The following is a 23,465-nucleotide window of genomic DNA, read 5'->3' as shown; positions in this document are numbered from 1 at the left end:
TACAATGGTCTGCTCCATGAACAGATCAACATAATCCTTTCACAAAAGACAAAAATCAAACCTGTGTCTTTCATCACTAACAAAGGCTGTAACTGATTCCTGATGGCAAAAACCAAATGTGCCTCTTCCAGAGACAAAACACAACCTGGGATGGGCATTTTAGGTATTCTAATTAGCTTCGGAGAATGAGAACAACAGTGACGTTTATGTCTGGGGAAGGGAACACTTCAAAAAGCAGCCTAACACCCAGCAAAGACCTATGGGAAAAGAAATCTGAATTCTAACCCAAACTCTAGGACTTGAGCAAACCACTCTGACCCCTCGGCTCTCTGCAAAGAAATGAAAGCTTGGATGACTTTTCTATAAGGTCTCTTACTAACCTAAACCACTATTACCCCAAAAACAAGAGTACAGCCCAGGGATATCTAAAAATCCTGACGATCATGAGAGGATATGCAATCAATCCAACCAAAGTCAACATGCAGGCCAAGAATGTGGTGACCTGGATCTCACTGCTTAACTACTCTGAGAGGAACAAACAAAAATGCAGAGCTACTTGGTGGAAATACAGCTAATTTCACAGATTTTAATAAATATGAATTATGAATATGAATTATGCATTGTTTCTAGGTTACCTCTGGGAATAAAAACCTCAGGACTCTATTATATGAGCCCATGAAGGGGCGCCTGGGTGGCTCAGTTGGTTAAGCGACTGCCTTCGGCTCAGGTCATGATCCTGGAGTCCCTGGATCGAGTCCCACATCGGGCTCCCTGCTCAGCAGGGAGTCTGCTTCTCCCTCTGACCCTCCCTCCTCTCATGTGCTCTCACTCTCTCTCTCAAATAAGTAAATAAAATCTTTAAAAAAAAAAAAAAAGATGAGCCCATGAAGAATAAGCTAAAAGGAAAGACAGTTTCTCTCCCAGAACCATTCAGAAATCCCAAGTGGCCAAGCTCTGAGCAGTATTTGGGTCAGTTGACTCAATTACACTATACTTACTTTCAGAAAACTACCAGTAACCCAAAACTAAAATAAAGTATGTCTATGCCACAGTTCCTACAACTAAATCCACTCTATTACAAGATACACCTGGCCAAAATGTAGGCCCTGTAGCACTGTACTAAGTGACTGAGCTGGCTTTTTAAAATCTTTTTATTACTATCTAAAATACTTGATTCTGAAGATCTAAGACTCTTACCAGTATATATATAAAAAAAAAAATAGCTTGTGGTACACATGTGAATTTGTTGTAATGTGGCCCGAAGTATTAAAAAACATGGACTCCCCTGGTTAGCCAAATAACTAGAAGTAGAAATGGTCCAAGCAGAACTATAAAGAAAAAAGTGTTTGGGCCATTTCCACAGTGAGTCTGAACTGGTTTGTAGTTGGCCCCATAAAGGCTATCTCTGTTCCTGTTTACTCCTGGCAGACCTTCATGGAAGCCCAAAGTTATAAAGAACACAGGTCAAAAAATCAGACAATTTTGTAAAGCTACAAGATTAAATTTTTCTATTGATATTTTAATCTCTACGCCCAATGTGGGGTGGAATTCGCAACCCCAAGATCAGAAGTTGCATGCTCCAGCGACTGAGCCAGCCAGATGCCCCTAAAATTTTTTTTTTTTATTTGAGAGAGAGAGAGAGTGAGCAGGAGTGGGGAGAGCAACAGAGGGAGGGGGAGAAGCAGGCTCCCCGCTGAGCAGGGAGCCTGATGCAGGGCTCAATCCCAGGACACTGGGATCATGAGCTGAGCCATAATTTTTTTTTTTTTTAAATACAGAGAACAGGGGCGCCTGGGTGGCTCAGTTGGTTAAGCAACTGCCTTCGGCTCAGGTCATGATCCTGGAGTCCTGGGATCGAGTTCCGCATCGGGCTCCCCACTCAGCGGGGAGTCTGCGTCTCCCTCTGACCCTACCCCCTCTCATGCTCTCTCTCTCATTCTCTCTCTCAAATAAATAAGTAAATCTTTAAATACAGAGAACAGTTAGTAGAAATCGCTAATTTGCACCTCTACAGAGAATTTTATTCTTTTTATTAAGCATACAACAAACTGGCTACAAGTCCAGCCCAAAAAATATTTTAAGTAGGCTCCACACTGGGGGCTTGAACTCACAACCATGAGTACAAGACCAGAGCTGAGATCAAGAGTTGGACACTCAACCGAGTGTGCCACCCAGGCACCCCCAGTCCAATTCTTTTAAGGTACTCCTAAAACAAGGAGTCCTAGGGAAAAACCTAAATCAACTCCAATTATAAAGACTATTTAGCCTATCACAGCCAGGAGAAAGGTCAGTGTGTACAAAATGACTTCCCAATAACTCTTACCATTGGTTCTCGTCTACAAGATAAAGATTTCCTGTATTTTCCACACTCAGAAAAGAAATGGCTAACGCTGTGGCAAATGGCAAGTAGCAGAACCTTCAGAGTCACAAGACCTGGGTCAGCTCTTAGCTCCACTGCCTCATAGTTATGCACCACTGAGCAAATCATTTATCTGGACCCCAGTTTCCTTTTAATAAAATGTGAAGACACCTCCTGGCTTTCCTACAGTTGTTGAAAGGATCACACAAACCTTTATAAATTGTAAAGCACCAACAAAATGTTAAGAGATGACCCAATAACTAAGTCCAATTATGCAGCTGTCCCCTTCTAAAAGTTGTACCAAACCATTTGGGAGTTACCATTAGAGTAATAATAATCAAGAGCTCTGGTTCAGACTCAGATTTGCACGTTATAGCAAGCACACAATAACTGTTACCCCTAAAAAGGGAGAAACGCTACAGCTTTTCAACAAACTGGTTACAAGCCTACCAGCCATTGCAAAAGGGGAAACAAGTATGTTTTTCTAACAGAGCACCTACTTTCACATTCTGGACATGGCCTCAGGTGGCAGCCCAAACTAGTAAATTTAGTAGGGTTATCTTAAAAAAATAAATAAACACTAGTTTAAAAACAAACGCTAATGCAAAAACCAAAACTACCGTTATTTTTAACACGTCCACAGTGGCATTCAAACGGATACTATTACAATCTGTTAACAGGCAGCACTCTGCTTCAAAGCAGCAGCTATCCTCAAAACTGGGGGTATGAATGGAGCCATAAGGTGATCTTACCAAGGTAAAAGTTCAACACTGGCGAGTGCTTCAGCTTCAAAATTTCCAAGAAAAGGTCCCCTCCGTGTTTCAGGACACGGAGCTGGGAAGCATCACCTGAGTATTTATGGCAGCATTTTAACAGCCCCAGGGCAACCTTCTGAGGGAACACCCTCTAAAAACCCTTAAGTCAGGCTTTTTCACTTAGGAAACGGCTTTTTCTTCAAAACAGACATTGACTATTTAGTCTTTGGGGCCTCACTAGCCAGCCCAATCTTCTACGGTCTAATGCGACCTTCTGTCAAGAGCAAGGCTGAATACCTGGTATTTGAGAGATGATCAAATCTCAAGATTCTCTGGCTCTGCCTCCACAAAGTTAGAGCACCAGGAGCCTATATACATCAACTCTAAATGTCATCCCCCCACCCGGCTCCCCTACCAGGCCATTCTTCCCACCCCACCTGTAGCAGATGTTGCTGGGGCCCATCCAGAGCCTCTTCAGCAGGCAGCGCAGCATCCCCAGCTGCTATGTTGACTACTCACAGCTCACACCTGCTCCCTAGTCTGGCCAATGTGCCTTAATCAGACAGGAGTTCTCCATCAAGCCAGGGCGCTACCTCTTCTCAGCCCACGGCCACTGACTGACTAGTAAGGGAGTTCAAAAGGCCCTCTCCACTCACTTCAAGGTGGGACCAATTCAGTAGCGCAATCTGGTTTTTAAGAACTGGCTGTCCAGGGCGCCTGGGTGGCTCAGTTGGTTAAGCGGCTGCCTTCGGCTCGGGTCATGATCCTGGAGTCCCGGGATCGAGTCCCACATCGGACTCCCTGCTCAGCAGGGAGTCTGCTTCTCCCTCTGACCCTCCCCCCCCATGCTCTCTCTCTCTCTCTCTCTCTCTCTCTCTCAAATAAATAAATAAAATCTTTAAAAAAAAAAAAAGAACTGGCTGTCCAATATGGCAGCCACTAGCCATATACTTGGAGCATGCTGGAATCTGGACTGGTGCGTTTCCACACCAGTCCAGATTCCAGCATGCTCCAAGTATAAAATACACACCAGATCTGGAGGCTTAATACCAAAACAATGCAAAAGACTTCATTAATATTTTTTACATTTATATGTTGAAATAATATTTTGAATATACTGAGTTAAATAAAATACACTAATATTAATTTCACCTTGTTTTATTTTTTTTAAGATTCTTATTTCTTTGAGAGAGACAGATGGCACAAGGGGGAGGGACAGAGGGAGAGGGAAAGAGAATCTCAAGCAGACTCCGCTGGAGTCCCACATGGGGCTCAATCTCGCGACCCTGAGATCACTACCTGAGCCGAAACCAAGAGTTGGATGCTTAAGCAACTGCGTCACCCAGGCATCCCCTTGTTTTACTTTTTTAATGGGAGTACTAGAAAACTTTAAATTACATTTGCAGCTCACATTACACTTCTATTGGACAGGGCTAATCTAGAGCAGGGCTTCTCGGACTTTTCCATGCAACAGTATCACCTGGAAGGCTTGTGAAAACATTGCTGGGCTCCATCCCCAGTTTCTAATTGGCCAGTCTGGGGTGCAGCCGCAAAATGTGTATTTCTCACAAGTTCCCAGGTAATGCTACTTCTGCTGCAAACTGAATCCCCACTTCAAGAACCACTGCTCCAGAGCTCCCCTGTGGGATGAGACTAAAGCTAATCTCCAGCTGGAGCCCCTTCCTTTCTTAGCTTTTTTCCCCCTGCACTATCCTGCTTTCTTTATGCTTCTGTTGACCACCCACCAGCACAAAATCCCTTTTCAGGCTCTGCTTCTAGAAAACCTAACCATCCCACCTCCAACACAACTGTTTTTCCACAACCGTAGCTTTCACAAAGGGCCAGATCAGCAGAAACCAATGAGATGGGTTTTTGTAAAATGCTGCAGTTTTTGTAGAACAAGTATCAAAGTTATTTATTGGATTGCTAGTTGCCCCTATATATAATGTATTCTATGTAGTCAATGCTAGGACAAGGTTTATTCATCCTGATGAAGGAATGTTCCTTATTACTGTAAGACATGGACAGCTTTATTGCCTACTGCTTCCCTCTTTTCTGTGGCTACTATGGAGTTCAAACTACCTTTTGTGCCAAAGCCATATAAATTTGCTCTTTATCCTTTTTATTAAATTCGTTAATATGGTATAATAAAAGCACTGAAGTCAGATTTGAGTTTGAATCCTGAATCTCCCATTTAATTGTCTGACCTTGGGCAACTTACTCAACCCCAGCTGTGAAAACGAGAATCATCTGAAGATGATTTGGTAATTAAATGTGAATAGAGCCTTCTTGCTCCTTTGCCATTTGCAGCAACCCCAGAATCATCCGTCAACCCCAGAAGATGGCTTCGAACTACTTCTCTTTGCCCACAACCGTTCATCGCCCCACAAACAACAAATAAAATCAACAACCCCTCTGTTTTGTAAATTCAATCAAATCATTTTAATAGAACTGTCTCCATCTTACCTCCCAAGCTGCAGCCTTCCCAACTCTAAAACACTATCACATCCAGAGGCTTAGGTGGACCGAAGAGTCACCTTTTTTTTTTTAATTGAGCTATAATTCACATACCATAAAACTCATTCTTTTAAAGTATACAACTGTGGGGTTTTTTAGTATATTCACAAGGTTGTGGAACTATCATCACTATCCGATCCCAGAACATTTTTTCGTCCCCCCCAAAAGAAACCCCTTAGCTATTAGCAGTCCCTACCATGCCCGCCTCCTCCCAGCCCCTGGCACCCACTGGTCGTCAGCCTTCTCTCTCTGTGCACCTGCCTATTCTGGACATTTCACATAAATGGAATCCTACAATATGTGGGGGACTTTTGTGCCTTCCTTTCAAGGGTCCTGGGTTCCACTCCTTCCCTACATCTCCCTTCTAACCCAACAGCAAGTACTACTGGCTCTAGTCCCAAAATACATCCCAGGTCTTAGCAGTTCTCATGAACTCCAGTGCTACCACCCTACCATCATCTCTAGCTTGAACTTCTACAATGGCCTCCTGACCGGTCTCCCAGCTGCCACTCTGCCCACCCCAGTCCCCACTAGGCCATTCTCCACACAGCAGTCACAGTCTTTCCAAAACATGAATCCAATTTGCTTAAAATACTCCAATGGACTCCCACTATTAGCCTAAATTCCACATACATGCCCCCAGATGACGGCCCTGTCTACTCATCTCCTTGCATTCCTCCCTCCCTCACTCCCCTCCAACCACACCGGCCACATCCATCCCTTGACTATACCCAATGCAGTCGCACCTCAGAGCTTTTGCTCTGGCCTTCCTATGGAGTGCTAGTCCCCACGACTGTCACATGGAGGGCTGGGTCAATTTTCCCTTCAAATGCCACGTGCTCAGAAAGGTCTCCCCTACTTGCCTTAGGTAGCCAGCCCCAACACCACCACCACTCCTTAACCCATTGTCCTATTTGTTTCCTTTCAGGGCCCTTAGTGCTCTTTGAGCTTACCTATTTCTGTGAACACAGTGTCCTCTACTTGGATATAACCACAAGGAGGGCAGAAACGTTCACTGTTATACACAGCACTAGCCAGCACCTGGCACATAGTAGGTGTAGTGGGTTGAATCGTGGCCCCCAAAATGATGTGTCCAGGTCCTAGAACTTGTGACTGTGGGCTCCCTGCTGAGCAGGGAGCCTGCTTCTCCCTCTCCCTCTGCCTGCCATTCCCCCTGCTTGTGCTCTCTCTGTCAAATAAATAAATAAAATCTTAAAAAAAAAAAAAAAACTTGTGACTGTGACCTCTTTTGGGAAAAGGGTCTTTGCTGATATATTTAGGGGTTTCAAGATGAGATCATTCTGGATCCTGTCATGGCCCTAAATCCAAAGACAAGTGTCCCTAGAAAAGAAAGAAGGGGCACCTGGTAGCTCAGTTAACTGTCTGCCTTTGGCATGGGTCATGATCCTGGGGTCCCGGGATCAAGCCCCGTGTCAGGCTCCCTGATCAAGGGGGAGCCTGCTTCTCCCTCTCTCTCTGCCCCTCCCCCCGGCTCATGTTCTCTTTCAAGTAAATAAAATCTTAAAAAAGAAAAAAGAAGAAGAAGAAGAAGAGAAGACACACACAGAGAAGGAAGGGAAGGCCATGTGAGGGCACAGGTGGAGACTGGAGGGATGTAGCCCCGAGCTACGGGATGCCTACAGCCACCGGAAGCTCAATGAGATAATGCGGCATTCTTCACTAGAGGCTTCAGAGGAAGCATGGCCTTGCCACCATCTTGATTTCCAACTTCTAGCCTCCATAACTGTGAAGGAATAAATGTGTGTTGTTTTAAGCCACCAGCTGTGTCCCATGGATGCTGTATTATAAGCCTTCCTTATCTTCCAACATTTTTGAAATTCACTTTTATTTTGGATCTTATTAATATGGACCCCATCATAGTTTCTGTCTTCTTTTAAAAACAAAAATGGTGGGGCGCCTGGGTGGCTCAGTTGTTAAGCGTCTGCCTTCAGCTCAGGTCATGATCCCAGGGTCCTGGGATCGAGCCCCGCATCGGGCTCCCTGCTCAGCGGGAAGCCTTCTTCTCCCTCTCCCACTCCCCCTGCTTGTGTTCCCTCTCTCGCTGTCTCTCTGTCAAATAAATAAATTTTTAAAAATAAATTAATTAAAAAACTAATAAAAACAAAAATGTTGATAGGAATTCAAAATAAATCATTTTTTAAAATCATACAACACCCAGGAGTGGTTGGCTGGCTCAGTCGGGAAAGCTCACGACTCCCGATCTCGGGGTTGTGAGTTCAAGTCCCATGTTGGGTGTAGAGATTATGTAAAAAAAATAATAATAATAATAAAATCTTTAAAAAAAGTTTGGAATCATTTGAACAACTCCTTTTCCCTCACTCTTTTGATCAAACTGTCCCGTCTTTCCTCCTTATTTAGAAAAGGGTTTTACCAATCATTCCTCTGTTCTGAACTTTTTTTTTTTTTTTTAAGATTTATTTATTTCAGGGCGCCTGGGTGGCTCAGTTGGTTAAACGACTGCCTTCAGCTCAGGTCATGATCCTGGAGTCCCGGGATCGAGTCCCACATCGGGCTTCCTGCTCAGCAGGGAGTCTACTTCTCCCTCTGACCCTCTTCCCTCTCGTGCTATCTCTCATTCTCTCTCTCTCTCAAATAAATAAATAAAATCTTAAAAAAAAAAAAGATTTATTTATTTCAGAGAGAGAGAGGACGGGGTAGGGACAGAGAGAGAGAGTGAGAGAGAAACCCAAGCAGACTCCACACTGAACGAAGAGCCCAAAGTGGGGCTCAAACCCACGACCCTGAGATCATGAAGCCAAAACTAATTAGAATTCGAGGCTTAACCAGCTGCACCACCCAGGCGCCCCCTGAACATCTTAAGAACAAAATAAAATCCAAAAAACAGATATATAAATACACAAATGTCCATAGCATTTTATTATACCAGAAACTGGTTTCTATAATAATCTTAGAAAATTTTTCTTCCGAAGTGATTGTCAGAAATCTATCAGCACGTTGGAAAGATTTACCTCCGGGCAATTCTAAAGCATTCAGATAGGCTTAAACATTCTTTTTCATGACTAGAAAAGAAAATCTTGGGATTTTAAGGAACATAAAGCTTGAGCATTTAAGTTCTGTGCATGCACCATATAATGAGACAATCACTCAAATGACAGACAATTTGTAATTGTAAAAGCAAGGTTTGGGAATCATGCCACCCAAGACTCAAATTCTACCTCAAATGTGCCCTAAAGCAAGTTAACTGCTGAGCTTTGTTTCCTCATCTGTAAAATTGCAACTTTTTACCTAGTTGTCAGATAGATAAGCGATAGTACATGAAAACCATACAAGGCACAGAGATGTTCAATCAACTGTAGCAATCACCATAAAACCAATGTCCTGGAGCCACTAAAAAATGTAGACAAGGAGAAAAAACTAGGTATTTAAATAGAACGTGTTTAAAAAGCTAATACACAAAACAAATAAGACTAAAAGGGTGAAATCTACATATACCCTCAAAGCAAACAAACTCTGTTAACTGGCTAAAAGAATGATGACACTAAGGTCTAGAGTTGCCAGGCTGCCTTCCAACCAACCAAATGGTCTGCAGGAGTGTAAAGACGAATGAGAGGAATAATATTTTCAAATGGTTCTGCTTCAAATGCAGACTCAGTGGAGCACATCTCAAATTCATGAAAGGGAAGCACAGAAAGAAGCTAAGCAGCAATTCAAGTTCTTCCAACTTCTTCCCCTAAAGTGACAGTGAACTCCAGAGATTCCTCCCACCTCCAGGAGGAATTCTTTATTGGCACAAATATAACTCTACTCCAGTCAATACTATCACACATCCAGCACCTATTGGTTCAAAAACTCTGCTAAGAACACAGAGATAGACAAGATGCAGTCTCTGCCAACACACTGAAAGAAAGCAGGAAAGAAAAACCAAAGCCTACATATTAAACAATAGTGTATAATAAGTGTACAGCAGTACATACCGTAACACCTTTTCCCTCACCCTCACCAATCTAAAATGTCAGTGTAATCCCTCCTGCCTCCAACAGGAATGGCTTCCCATTACTAAAAGATAAAGATCAAAACTAATAGTTTGGTCTACAAAGCACAGCATCATCTGTTTCATACCTACCTCCCTAGCACCATCTAATCTCTGCACACCACTGCCTAAGCAGGTTTTTCTCGGTGCTTCTATCTTGTCATTCCCTCTGGCCACAGGACCTTTATACGTGCTGTCCTTTCACATACAACACTCTTCGCTTCTCTCTTTGCCTACAAAAAGTCACCTTACCCTTCAAAACTTGTTTCAATTTTCACTTGCAAAGGAAAACATTTCTTTCCCTTAAGCAGTATAGCATGATTTAAGGGTACCAGTTCTGGAGTTCTAAATCCTAGTTCTGCCACTTACTAATTCCATAGCTTTGAGCAGATTATACAACACTTTGTACCTCAGTTTCTTCATCTATAAATGGGGATTATATAGTTATTATAAGGATTTAATAAATTAATTCAAGTAAAGCACCAGAACAGTATCTATGACACAGAGCTCAAAATCTTGACTTGGTCAGATCCCTCCATTTTATTTTCTTATAGCACCAAGACCTCTCCCCCAATAGCATTTTACACCTACTTGTCTCTCCCTAATAGACTAAAATGTCTAAGAGAGCAGAAACTATATTTTTCCCTATCGATGGAACACAGGAAATAATCCAATAAAGATTTGTTGAATAAAAAAGTAGCTGAAAGGAAGAAGCTGAGGCCCAGCAAAGTGACTTGTCTAATATGCAAAACTTCATCTGTATCTCCAAAGCCCATGCCTTTCCCCCACACCATGCTGCTTCCTACATAAATATGTTAAGAGTCTTGGCAACTGCAACTGATGTGACCAACAAATGATTGCAGAACATAGAGAGCATTTAAAAACAATAAAGTTTTAAATACGTAAGAGTCTTGGCAACTGCAATTGATGTAACCAACAAATGATTACAGAACACAGAGAGCATTTAAAAACAATAAATTTTGTGGCAACACAAAGAACACTGTATTTTGAGAGTGGCATTCCAAAGTTGACCCTAAGCTAATACAGGTGCAGGCTTACTTCCTTTTCCAGCACCAGTTCCCACACTGCTCACCTGGGCCTCACTTCCCTCCTCTTTAAAAGAGTTGGATGGGCCACATCATCTCTAAAGTGTCTTCCAATTCTAGAGTTCAATGACAATAAATCACATAATGTGACTATTTTTTAAAGATTTTTTTTTTAAAGTTTAATAAGCAGACTGAACCAGATGACAGGTGGTTTTCAGGGAGACTTTCATTTTAAAAGAATGTGTTCAAATGACTTAATAAACCCTATTAATAAAGTAAGGTTGTCTTTGCTCAGAAACAGCGAGAGACTCCATTTTCAAGAGAAAGTGTGAACAGCCACCCACAAACACTCCAACACTGAGCCAAGGCTGCCACCAGGAAACGCTGGGACATACAGAACAGTGGCAAAATGTGTTTAGAACAGTAGAAAAATCCGGCTAACCACTACATAGAAAAGAAAAATAAATTCACAGGATGCATATACAATATACCGCGATGTACTACAATTAAAATACGATCTCAACTCAAACCTAAAAGGTAGCAGCAATCCTGGCATCGAGGATACTCTAAAAGTTGAGATAAACTCACAACCCTAACTCTACTTCAGCAGCAATTCAGTGTCCCTTCAAATTTGGAAAGAGGCAAGCGAAAGGGAAACTGTAAGGACCCTTAAGAATTCACCCTGGGAAGCTCGAGAGCAAGCCAAAGCCGAGAGGCACGAGAACGGGTGCACGGGGAACGCACGTATATTACAGCCAGATGGCTGTCAGCCGCTCCCCGCGCAGGCGAGCCGAAAGCGCATGCCTCCCGGCTCGGTGGTCCCCTCTGCCCTCCACGAGCCTCGGAGTAAGGGCTGCGGAGCGACGAGGGACGCGGACCGCCGCCGAACCGGCCGCGGCGTCGCCTGGGGTACCGCGGGGCGCTCTCCGCCGCACGGGCCACCCCCCAGGCGGTGCGGGGCTGCGAGCCCTGCGAAGCCCAGGCCCGAGGCCCGGGTCGCTCCTCACCTTCAGGGTCCACAGCGCTGCGCTCCGCATCAGCTGCTGCGGCAATCGCCGCCCACGCCGTCTGGCCGCGACCAGCACCGCGGTCCACACCCAGAGGCCCGCCATTGCAGCCACTGCCGACTGGCGCTCTGCTGACCTCTCACCCCGCCGAAGGGGGTGGAGAAGGGTTGCTCCAGAGCTTCGGCCAATCACGCGCCGGGACCCGCGGCCCCGCCCCCTGCAGCGCAAGTTGAGAGGGCATCCGCGGCAGGCTGGGGGCTAGTGCGGGGCCCGAGGGGGGCGGGCTCGACCAGACCGGGGGGTGAGCGAGGAGGGGATGGCGCGCGTCAGCTCTGGCGGTAGTTGGTCCGCGCCTGCTTGGGGTAAGCCTGGTCCTGTACCCAGCGTCCACCTAGCTCCCACCTAGCTCCCACCTAGCTCCCACCTAGCTGCCAGCTCGCGGCCAGACCACTCCGCGGCAGTTAGTCCCCTACGCTCCGGGGCCACCCCGCAGTACCGAGCGTCCCAAATTACAGACATGCGCCCGAACTATGTTCCTTTTCTTCTAAGGCATAAACTGCAAAGCACCAAGTCAAGATAAGGTTTTTGAAGGAGTGCAGTAACAGAGAAAACGCTCTAGGTCTAGAAATCAGAGGTCAGATCTCAAGTTCTACCTCTGCCTCCTATTATGTGCATGTCAGAGGAATTAGCCAAAACCAGGGTCAGTTTCTGTTGCTTGCTAGCAGGCACTATTATTAGTGCAACTACTAAGGGCCAGACCTTGCGCTAGATGTCTCAAATTCGGTCTCATTTAATCTTTACAAGAACCCTAAAGGCCCACACATTATTCCATCTTGAAAAACTGAATTTTGGGGCACCTGGGTGGCTCAGTCACTAAGCTTCTGCCTTCTACTCAAGTCATGATCCCAGGGTCCTGGGATCGAGCCCCGCATCGGGCTCCCTGCTCAGCGGGAAGCCTGCTTCTCCCTCTCCCACTCCCCCTGCTTGTGTTCCTTCTCTCGCTTTGTCTCTCTCTGTCAAATAAATAATATCTTTAAAAAAGAAAAACTGAATTTATAGAGAGGTAAAGTCATTTAGCTAGTAAATGGTGACACTAGGGTTTGAACCCAGGTCTGGCTGTCTCCAAGGACTGGCCTTTTGCTTTGTTATATTACAAATTTGTTACCATATGCAAAAGAAACAGTATTATCCTCACCCAGGCCCTCCTCCTTACACAGCTCCAACAAATCAACATTTTGTCAATCTTGTTTCATCTGTTCCCCCTTTTTCATCTTTTGCTGGAGTATTTTAAAGCAAATCTCAGACATCAGTCATCCTGCCTACAAATAGGCCAGTATCAGGGCCTCTGATCTTAATTATTTTGATACTCCTTCAGAGTCACCTTGAGAGAGTTACAAAGCTAGGAATGACCTAGAGTATGTTACAGCATGGCAAATGCCTAGAGATACAAACAAAATATTCAGGGATATCAAAGAGGTGACATTCAGTGGAACTTTAAAATGTAAGTAGGAACTTTCATGACTGACGAAATAAAAAGGAGTATCAGTTTCACAGGATTTCTCATTGATGTATCTAGGCTGGAATCATTTCCCACCAAGAAATCTGCTTTTCTTTTTTTCTTTCTTTTTCTTCCTCCCATTTTCACCTTTGGATTGGTTCTCCTTAGATCTGTCTGTTTTGTCTTAATGGAAGTTCTTTTCATGAAAGGCATTTGTGGCAGAAACTACTTGTCCCCTCTCTATTCTCCACTCATTCCTTTAATAAGAGAGTTCCTCAGTTTTAGCTGCATGCAGGCCACCCAGCCAAAGACTGCAATATCACCAGCCTCCTTCACAGAAGATGTGGCCACAGGACTAAGGGCTGGCTTATGGAATGTAAGGGTTGAGCCCTTAAAGAGTAGAGGCACGCCCTCCATTTCCTCTACTCTCCTTCCTGAAATTACACATCCTGGTGAATGCTGGAGCCGCCTTCTTGACTCCAAGACAGGAGCCCTATGTTGAAGATGGCAGAACAAATGGTGGGAGGAGCCCAGGACCCTGACACTGCGGAGCCATCTTACCAGCCTCCTGCTACTTAATGCATGGAGGGCTCTCTGACAGAGTTTTACCTTGTTTAAATCATTGTTATTTCTGCCTTTACTATAGCACCCAAAACTGTACCTTAACCAGCTCATAATTTAGTATCCAGAAGTGAGGTGCTGACATAATGAAACCTGAAATGAATGGTAATAACAGTGACAACCCCAAAATAGCAATCCAGAAGCTGAGAGCCGCTACCTCTCTGGCAAAATGGTTACTTTCAAACTTTTGGACAATCTGGCTATCCCTATCACTGATAACTAACACCCTTGTACTTCCAACACAGTGTTTTCAAAAAACATGAGTGGCATTTGAAGCTGGACAGTTCTACCCTGTCTGAGCTGTGCCACACATTTGGGATGTTTATGGTCTCCAAAACCCACTACCTGTCTGAAATGTCTGAAAACAGCTGTTCCATATACTTTGTCCACTTTATCCATAGTGACAGTTACTCCAACTGGAATCAGTTACCACATCATGGCCGCAAGCATATCTTTTACTCAGAATTTTGAAATTATCTTTACATCATTTCCCAGCTTCCGGAGTTCTAGCTCTTATTTTTGATCCAATGTATCTTCTTACAGTTACCTGGCTGCTATACTGTTGTGCAGTGGGTATGGAGCAGAGAGAAGTCCCCGTTGTAAATTAGGGACTCATGAGCCGCCATATGCACGAATAGTGAGCCTGCACTCCACCAAGAGACCCTGACTTTTGAGCTGTACATATTTGGCTCTCTTTAAGAGTATGTGCAAACTAGGTATGCTGGATTGGAAACTATGTTTCCCCAGATCCTCTTCCCTCTGTGGTTCCTGGTTAGAGTTAACCAAAAGAACTTGTAAGATACCTAGAAGGGAGGAGTAAAGTGGTAGCCATCTCTCTCTGAAGATTATTAACATAAGATAAGTAACATAGTTTCCTAGAAAGTCTCAGTTTGTCCTTAGACACCACCCTGCATCCTGTTTGTTTTTCCCACCTGCTGGCCCTGCCGACCATCAGCAACCCCTGGTACACCCCTGGATGCTTGACTACAGACCCACAGATGGGTAACTATCCAGAAGTGACTGCTGCTGCTTTTTTTTTTTCTAAAGACTATTTATTTGAGAGAGAGAGCAGAGGGAGGGCCAGAGGGAGAGGCAGAGAATTTCAAGACTCTGCACTAAGGAAGGAGCCTGAGGAGGAGCTTGATCTCACAAACCCGAGACCATGATCTGAGCCAAAACCAAGAGTTGGATGCCTAACAGACTGGCCCACCTAGGCACCCCCAGAGGTAACTGCTTCGTATGGACCCCTCCACAACATCCTTCTCATTCCCATTTGGCAACCAGACATGTTTGGCTTCTCAGCTATCCCTCAAACTCCAACTTGTCTACCTTGCCAATGCATCAGGCAGACTATTTTAATCTCTCCTTCTCTGATCCTCTGAAAGGAGCCTATAGCCATTGACTAATGTAAGAATACACCAAGGAAAGAAAAATAACCAGGGTTTTCAGGAATACTGGCTCTGAACTGATACTAATTCCTAGAGACCCCAAATGCTATTATATCCCACCACTAAAAGTAGAGAATTTGGCACAACTATTTTTTTTTTTTTAAGATTTATTTGAGAGAGAGAGGGAGAGAGGGAGTGCAAGGGGGAGGGGCAGAGGGAGAGAAAATCTCCAGCAGACTCCTGCTGAGCTCAGAGCCCAATGCCGGGCTCGATCCCAGGACCCTGAGATCATGTGTGACCCCAGCTAAAATCAAGAGGCAGCCGCTTAACTGACTGAGCCACCCAGGCATCCCGCACAACAATTTGAGTGATGAAGGGGTGGACCTTGGCAGAGACCGCTCACTGTCCTGATATCCATCTTCCTCTCATTAGTGAAAGAACACTCACAATTTAGCTGGGTACATGGTAAGAACTACATTTCCTCAGGTAAGGACTCCCATGGCAGCAAGAGTGGCCAGGTTACTAAGTTTGGCCCAGTGGGCTGTAAGCAGAAAGGACCTGGATGACTTTTGGGTTGTGTCCTTCAAAGGAAGGGGGCGTATCTTCCACTTTCCCTTCTCTTCCCAACTTGTCAGAAGGCAGGCATAGAGATGATAAGGAAAATTCTTAAGAGAGTTGAGGAGATAGCAGGAAATGGCCAACCGCTCTCCAAATATGTTCATTCTTCTTCCTGGGCACACCACTAGGCAACATTTCCTAGCCCCTCTTACAGTGATGCAGTAAGGTATGGGCATTCCGGCCAGTGGAATATGAGTGGGAGTGAGAGATACCAACCTCCAGGCTAGGGTCATAAAAACTTCCATGCATTCCCTCACACCCTTTCTTTCTCCTCGCATCTGCTGAGACTCCTGGAAGGCGTTAGATCGAAGGAGCCTTGGTATCTCAATAACTAGGTAGACCAAGATCATTCTTGCCTTCCCACACTAAACTGTGACATGAGCAAGAAATAAACTTTTTTTAAAAATATTTTTATTTGTTTATTTATTTGAGAGAGAGAGGATGAGAGCGATAGAGAGCACGAGAGGGAAGAGGATCAGAGGGAGAAGCAGACTCCCCACTGAGCAGGGAGCCCGACGTGGGACTCGATCCCGGGACTCCAGGATCATGACCTGGGCCGAAGGCAGTGGCTTAACCAACTGAGCCATCCAGGCGCCCAAGAAATAAACTTTTTATTAGCTTAAGCCACTGAGATTTGGGGATTGCCAGAGCAGTTAGTCTACCCAGCCTAACACAGTATTAATAGAGGGAAATTAAATAGACTAAAAAGGACTTTTGTGTACATCAGAAGGGAAAAGGTAATATTTAAGAGCAAAGTAGATTTTTTTCTCTGAAATTGGAATGAAAGAATAGTTAACACTAAATCATATAATTCATTAATTTTGAAAAGAACTCAAGACCAAAGTATTGAAAATATTTTTTCTCTATTACTATAAATGAATTAGATGACTGCTTACTTAAAAACTGTCAAAATAAGGGGCACCTGGGTGGCTCAGTCAGTTGGGTATCCGGCTCTTGATTTCAACTCAGGTCATGATCTCAGGGTCATGGGATGGAGCCCTGAGTGGGGCTCTGTGCTCAGCGGGGAGCCTGCTGCAGATTCTCTCTCTTCCTCTCCCTCTGCCCTTTCCCCACCTCTCAAATAAATAAATCTTTTTAAAAAAAACTGTCAGGATAAAAATATACATTAACAATATCAAGAATAGTATCCATCCTATGAATAACAACCAAGGTATCTAAAAATGTGGCAAGGATCTGGCAAGAATTCAGTATTAAAGTAGGCTCTAGAGAAGGAGTTGCCAACTCGTTCTGTGTAAGAAACAGTAAATATTTCAGGCTTTGAGAGGCACATAAGTCTCCATTGCATATTCTTTTTTGTTTCTTTGACAGCCCTTTAAAAAGTAAAAATTTAACAATTAAAGTCTTAGCTTGCAATCCTTATAAAAACAGGAAGCAGGCTGGATCTGTCCTGGGGTATAATCTGCTATAGAGTAGTGCTACACTAATTGTACTCCAGGAATCACTGGTCAACAGTGTGAAGGTGCTATGACAGTTCTGTGACAAGATCAATGCCAATCTTCTAATGATTTATGTATTTATTCCAACATACAGTCTATGGTATATTTGTTCAGGTTGCTGTAACAGATATACACAGACTGTGCAGCTTAAGCAGTAACTATTTATTTCTCGCAATTCCAGACGTTGGGAAGTTCAAGATTCTGGAAGTTCAAGTCCTGCTGGGGACCACTTCCTGGTCTGTAGATGACCATCTTCTTCTATCCGCACATAGTGGAGAACAGAGAAAGTGGAAGCAAGCTCTCTAATGTCTCTTCTTATAAGGGCACTGATCCCATTCATGAGGGCTCCACTCTCATTACCTAATCACCTCTCAGAGTTCCCACCTCCAAATACCATCATACAGGTGATAGGTTCAACACATGAATTTTAGAGGGATACAAACATTGAGTCTGTAGCAGAATCTTGGGAAGAACTCATCCTGTCTTTGGGGGGCCTGGGTGGCTCACTCATTAAGCGTCTGCCTTCGGCTCAGGTCATGATCCCCAGAGTTCTGGGATCGAGCCCCACATCGGGCTCCTGCTCGGCGGGGAGCCTGCTTCTCCCTCTCCCACTCCCCCTACTTGTGTTCCCTCTCTCACTGTGTCTTTGTCAAATAAATGAAATCTTTAAAAAAAAAAAAAAAGAACTCATCCTGTCTTTGTTTTTCTCACTCCTTTACAGTTTGGTCTTGCTCCTTTACAGGTAGGTTCAGGCGACTGATCTAGCTGCACCAGGAGCTGCATCCTAAAAAGGTGTTGATTCAAGACAGCAATGTGATAAGCAGTCGCTACCCAGAATCCATTTGCTGGTGAGGGTAGCAGCGCAAGCTCCTAGCTACAGCATCCATGCTGAGCCTGGGTGGCAGTGGGGTCTTCACTGGGGTCTTGTAGGAATACCGAGGCATTCTTTCCTGGCTGTATATCCTCCAAGTTGACTCTTAAGCCCTTTGGAGATCTTGTGAGTTAATGTCCCTTAATAGATTCCATTTCTCTTTAAACTAGCTAGACTCTTCTGTTATTGGCACCTAAGAACTTACTGATATACATGTTTACTGATAAATGAAATTAACTCACTGTCCCAAATTAAATAGTGTGCATGTATTATCACTAAAACCAGAGCTGTCTTTCTTCAGTAAAAATTTGTGGAGTTTGTAAAAAATCATAATAAATAATAAAAATAATAAAAAATAAAAATAAAAATTGGAGTTTGTTCTGGTTAGTGTAAAAGACATTTTTTAAATGTGGTCTCTTAAGGCTTTCATTTCAAAAATATGGTCATTGTTGCACATGTATATATAAGAAAATATTTCTTTACATATATTATAAAACAAGAAGCTGGAAGTAAATAATGTAAAGACGTATTTGTTACTACTACTTGATACCGCAATTAATAAAGCAAATTTTAAAATGTAAAAAAATAATAAAATAAAAATAAATAAATGTGGTCTCTTTCCTCAAGCTCAAAAATTAATCTAGAGTGAAAAGTAGCATAGTGAAAACAAATCTAATAAACACCAAATTGTGCACCACTATACAAGAGCCCATCTCTAAATAGCCCATGAGATGTAGCCATGCACAGAGCTTTGTCCAAGCATAGCAACCACAGGAGATCCCTGAAGCTCTAAGTAACCATACTTTGTGTCAAGTGGCCTCCTCATTTTGGCCACAAGTTTGGGGTTTAAGATTTTATTTATTTATTTATCTGTCTATTTATTTGAGAGAGAGAGGACACTCACACACATGCAGGGGTGGGGAGAGCAGAAGGAGAGGGAGAATCTCAAGCAGACTCTTCGAGGAGCATGGAGCCTGACACAGGGCTCAATCCCATGACCCTGAGATCATGACCTGAGCCAAAATCAAGAGTCAGACGCTTAACCAACTGAGCCACCAAGGCTCCCCTGGCCACAAGTTATTGCACAAGAATTGAACCCAACTATTATGGAAGATCTTGGGAGAATTGTCAAATATGCTTGGGACCTTGGGACCTATGCATAACAATTTTTATTTTCACAAAAAACAGTAATAGCTTATGACTATTGTCTTTAAGCAAAGTATTCAAGGATCCCTCAACCCTTTCATATCTGCACTGGGAGAACAAGTAACATTTGTTTTGTTTTGTTTTTAAGATTATTTATTTATTTATTCATGAGAGACAGAGAGAGAGACAGAGAGAGGCAGAGGGAGAAGCAGGCTCCGATGCAGGACTCGACCCCAGGACCCTGGGATCATGACCTGAGCCGAAGGCAGACGCGTAACCATCTGAGCCACCTGGGCACCTGAACAAGTAACATTTGTAAATACTGTTATTTAGGAAACTTTCTTGCTTACTCTTTTTAATATATGTAGATTAAGAATAAACTTGACCAGGGGCTCCCGGGTGGCTCAGTCGCTAAGCGACTGCCTTCGGCTCAGGTCATGATCCCAGGGTCCTGGGATCGAGCCCCGCATCGGGCTCCCTGCTCAGCGGGAAGCCTGCTTCTCCCTCTCCCACTCCCCCTGCTTGTGTTCCCTCTCTCGCTGTGTCTCTCTCTGCCAAATAAATAAAATCTTAAAAAAATGGAATTAGTTAACTATATTCAAAATAAGACAGCTTTGAAATGAAATTCCAAATTTTCTACTTCTCTTGAGAAAATGAAAGATCTAACAATGCAGGGATTCCCTCCTTAAAACATTCAAAGACATCCCCGTGTGCCACACTCAGTCCTTTACTTGTTTTCTTTAGATGCTTGTGTTTTCCACCCCTGTTTTTTGAGGTGGAAAACCTGAAGCATCTTGATCCAGGAAGCAATATTGCAATCGCATTTTAAAAAAGTTGGGGCACCTGGCTCAATCTGTTAAGCATCCAACTCTTGATTTCAGCTCAGGTCACGATCTCAGGGTGTGAGATTGAGCCCGCATCGGGTTCCATGCTGGCCTGAAGCCTGCTTAAGATTCTCTCTCCCTCTGCCCCTCCCCCCTTAAAAAATTATTTTGCACAGTTCTAGAATTAGTGCAAAAGTATCCACATGAATAAATCTCAGAAATATAAGATGGAGCATAAATAAACTGCTGAAAAATATATACAGTTTGATACTATTTTCATAAAAGCTTTAACATATGTGAAACAATCTCATATTACTGGAGAACACAAACATAAGCAATAAAGGGATGAACAATGTATGGGAATACTAGCCTGAAATTGAGAAACAGGTTGCCCTTCCTGAGGGAGACTGTTTCCTAGAGCAGCCATAACAAAATACCACAGATTGGGTAGCTTAAACAACAGAGATTTATTTTCTCACAGTTCCGGAAGCTAGAAAGCAATCTAAGATCAAGGTGCTGGCCAATTCCGTTTCTGGTGAGAGCTCTCCCTGGCTTATAGACAGCTGCCTTCCCATTGTGTCCTCACATGGCCTTTTCGCCCTGTGCTCGCGAGGAGGGCAAAAAGAGAGAGCTCTCTAGTATCTCTCCTTCTAAAGTCACTAATCCTGTCAGTTCAGAGTCTGACCCCAATGACCTCACTTAACTTTTAATTACTTCCATAAAGGCCTTATCTCCAAATACAGTCACATTGGGGGTTAGGGCTTCAACCAATGAATTTCAGGGGGCAGGGGGACACATTTAGCCCATAACACTGTCCCATGAAGGGTCACACAGAGCACACTCTTCGCCCAGCAGTGAAAATGTGTATGTGCAATGTTTCTGGCCAGTGAAGACTATTAAAGACTCAGTGACCAATGTTTCTACTGGGGGCTAGTTATATAAGCACCCTCTGCTTAGCACGTACCAGAACTCCAGATACCCAGAGGGAAAGCAGGCGTTCAGCATAAACCACATGGTTTGCGCAGTCTGAGCACAGTGGACCACCCTTATCAGTGGGGAACAGTGGGAATAGTCCCCAAATCCAGCCAAGGGCCAACTTTGCAAGCAGGCCCTTCTAAAGATAGTCACTTCAGGCTTGCTATATTAACTCTCTTCCGCACACTTACCAATGACCCCTCAGCTCTGCTTCATTGCTCCCACCTCCTGATTAAAGATTGCTAAGATACTCAATTGCTAAGCACTAAAACTGGTATGGTAATCGTCTATAATTATTGTTTCTAGGATTTAGTAACATTGTCAACCAAGGCCAATCATAGTATACTTTACGACCTAAAAGACCCTGGAGGCTTGTCAATGTCCTTACAGTCCATAACATGTTCTCTCCAAAGTAACCATTGATTATATCCTTCTAAATTAATGATGTGTTATACTTTTTTTTTAAAGATTTTATTTATTTATTTATTTATTTGAGAGAGAGAATGAGATAGAGAGAGACAGCATGAGAGGGGGGAGGGTCCGAGGGAGAAGCAGACTCCCTGCTGAGCAGGGAGCCCGATGCGGGACTCAATCCCGGGATTCCAGGATCATGACCTGAGCTGAAGGCAGTCGCTTAACCAACTGAGCCACCCAGGCGCCCTAATGACGTGTTATACTTTAAGAGAGGATCCCACCCTCTCCCATCCCAAGAGTGGTAGTTAACATAATAGGCAAGCTCTTCAGCCTTATTACCATAGCAAAGACAGCTTGGTGACCACCTTAATCCAACAGTGGAGCTGAAAACACTTCAAAGCATGGTCAAGGATGTTTCTAGTGCGTATCCTAACCTGCCCGCAAGAAAACCCTAGCAAAACTAAAGATAGAAAAGAGAATAGAACCAAAGCTTCCTTGAGCACCTCCAAATGCACTGTATAAAATTGCCCCAACAATGGGATATGAATGTGTTTTGGTGATTGTGTGTTTATTATCAGAATGAAGTTTTCTCTTTTTGGAGGGCCACAACTTTACCAGTAGCATAGAGTTTCCTACCTCAGAAATCTTAACTTTTGCTCTCTCTAGGGGCAGAAACATTCATTTCATTGGAATTTTTTTTAAAGACTTTATTTATTTATTTGACAGAGAGAGAGACAGTGAGAGAGGGAACACAAGCAGGGGGAGCAGCAGGCAGAGGGAGAGGGAGAAGCAGGCTCCCCGCGGAGCAGGGAGCCCAATGTGGGGCTCCATCCCAGGACCCTGGGATCATGACCTGAGCCGAAGGCAGATGCCTAACTGACTGAGCCACCCAGGTGCCCCTCATTGGAATTTTTATTAAGGAGCTTTGGAAGGCTCAATACTTTACTTCACTACCCTTATCATCCTCAATCCTCAGGTAATACAGAAAAGACACATAGAATTTTCAATTCTAGTTAAATTTTTAGAAACTCTGGAACTTGGCCTAAACTGTTGCCTTTTGCCTTAATGACAATGAAACCACTCCATAGCCAACCCACTGACTCTCAACCTATTAACTAATAGTTAGGCATCTTATCTGCCTGGGAATGTTGTCCCCAGTTATAGACTTTGCCTTATTACAGGCTGATATAGCCAAATAGTACAAATGACTTACATGAACACTCAGTTTTTAACTTAAAATTTACCATCTTAACCATTTTTAAGTGTACACTTCAGTGGTATTAAGTACATTGACGTTGTATAAACCATCACCACCATCCATCACCAGAACTCTTCTCATCTTGCAAAATTGAAACTCTGTGGTTCATTAAACACTAACTGCCCCTTTTCCTCTCCCCCTAGACCCTAGCCACCACCATTCTATTGTCTATAAATTTGACTATTCTAGATATCTCATATAAGTGGAATCAATGCACAATTTTATCAATAGATGTGGGTAGCTTTTCTAGGGTCCTGTAAAACGACCCTATTCACTATTTAAAACCCAGAGGAGGGGACCTTGGGTGGCTCAGTCGGTTGGGCATCTGCCTTCTGCTTGGGATCACGATCCCGGGGTCCTGGGATTAAGCCCTGCGCATCGCATCAGCATCCCCGCTCAGCGGGGAGCCTGCTTCTCCCTCTCCCTCTGCCCTCCCCACCCCTGCTCATGCTTGCTCCCTCTCTCTCGTGCTCTCTCTCTCAAATAAAATCTTTAAAAAAATAAAAATAAAATAAATGAAACTCAGAGGTGTCATCTTAAAGAGACATGAGAAAAGACTGCCCTTGATCTCAGTGGAAATTGTGCCTTACAGGCACTGTATCAACTAACACAGCAGCTACACCCTAGGATGTTGATCCTTGCTTCCCTGTTTGTTAATGAAGAAGAAGCCCTTCTTGAATCAGAAAGACTGTTCCTACT

The 23,465-nt window shown here is 43.8% G+C and overlaps 1 protein-coding gene across 2 annotated transcripts in view; it reads right to left on the bottom strand.

The window, feature by feature from the left end:
- The window catches only part of PCCA (propionyl-CoA carboxylase subunit alpha), a 393,065-nt gene extending 381,243 nt beyond the window's left edge, over positions 1 to 11,822 (bottom strand). For both annotated transcript variants that reach the window (XM_088021889.1, XM_028112036.2), the window contains exon 1: positions 11,697 to 11,822. In XM_088021889.1, the coding sequence (XP_087878015.1) occupies positions 11,697 to 11,801 (105 nt within the window). In that variant the 5' untranslated portion in view covers positions 11,802 to 11,822. The remainder of the gene's footprint in view (positions 1 to 11,696) is intronic.
- Positions 11,823 to 23,465: the final 11,643 nt, after the last annotated feature.

The sequence above is a fragment of the Eumetopias jubatus genome, unplaced genomic scaffold (genome assembly GCF_037043125.1).
Source record: "Eumetopias jubatus isolate StellerSeaLion01/CBP00866 unplaced genomic scaffold, mEumJub1_p1.0 scaffold_3, whole genome shotgun sequence".
NCBI lineage: Eukaryota > Metazoa > Chordata > Mammalia > Carnivora > Otariidae > Eumetopias > Eumetopias jubatus.
Note: the sequence above shows the minus strand (reverse complement) of the source record. Positions and strands in the feature narration are given on the sequence as shown.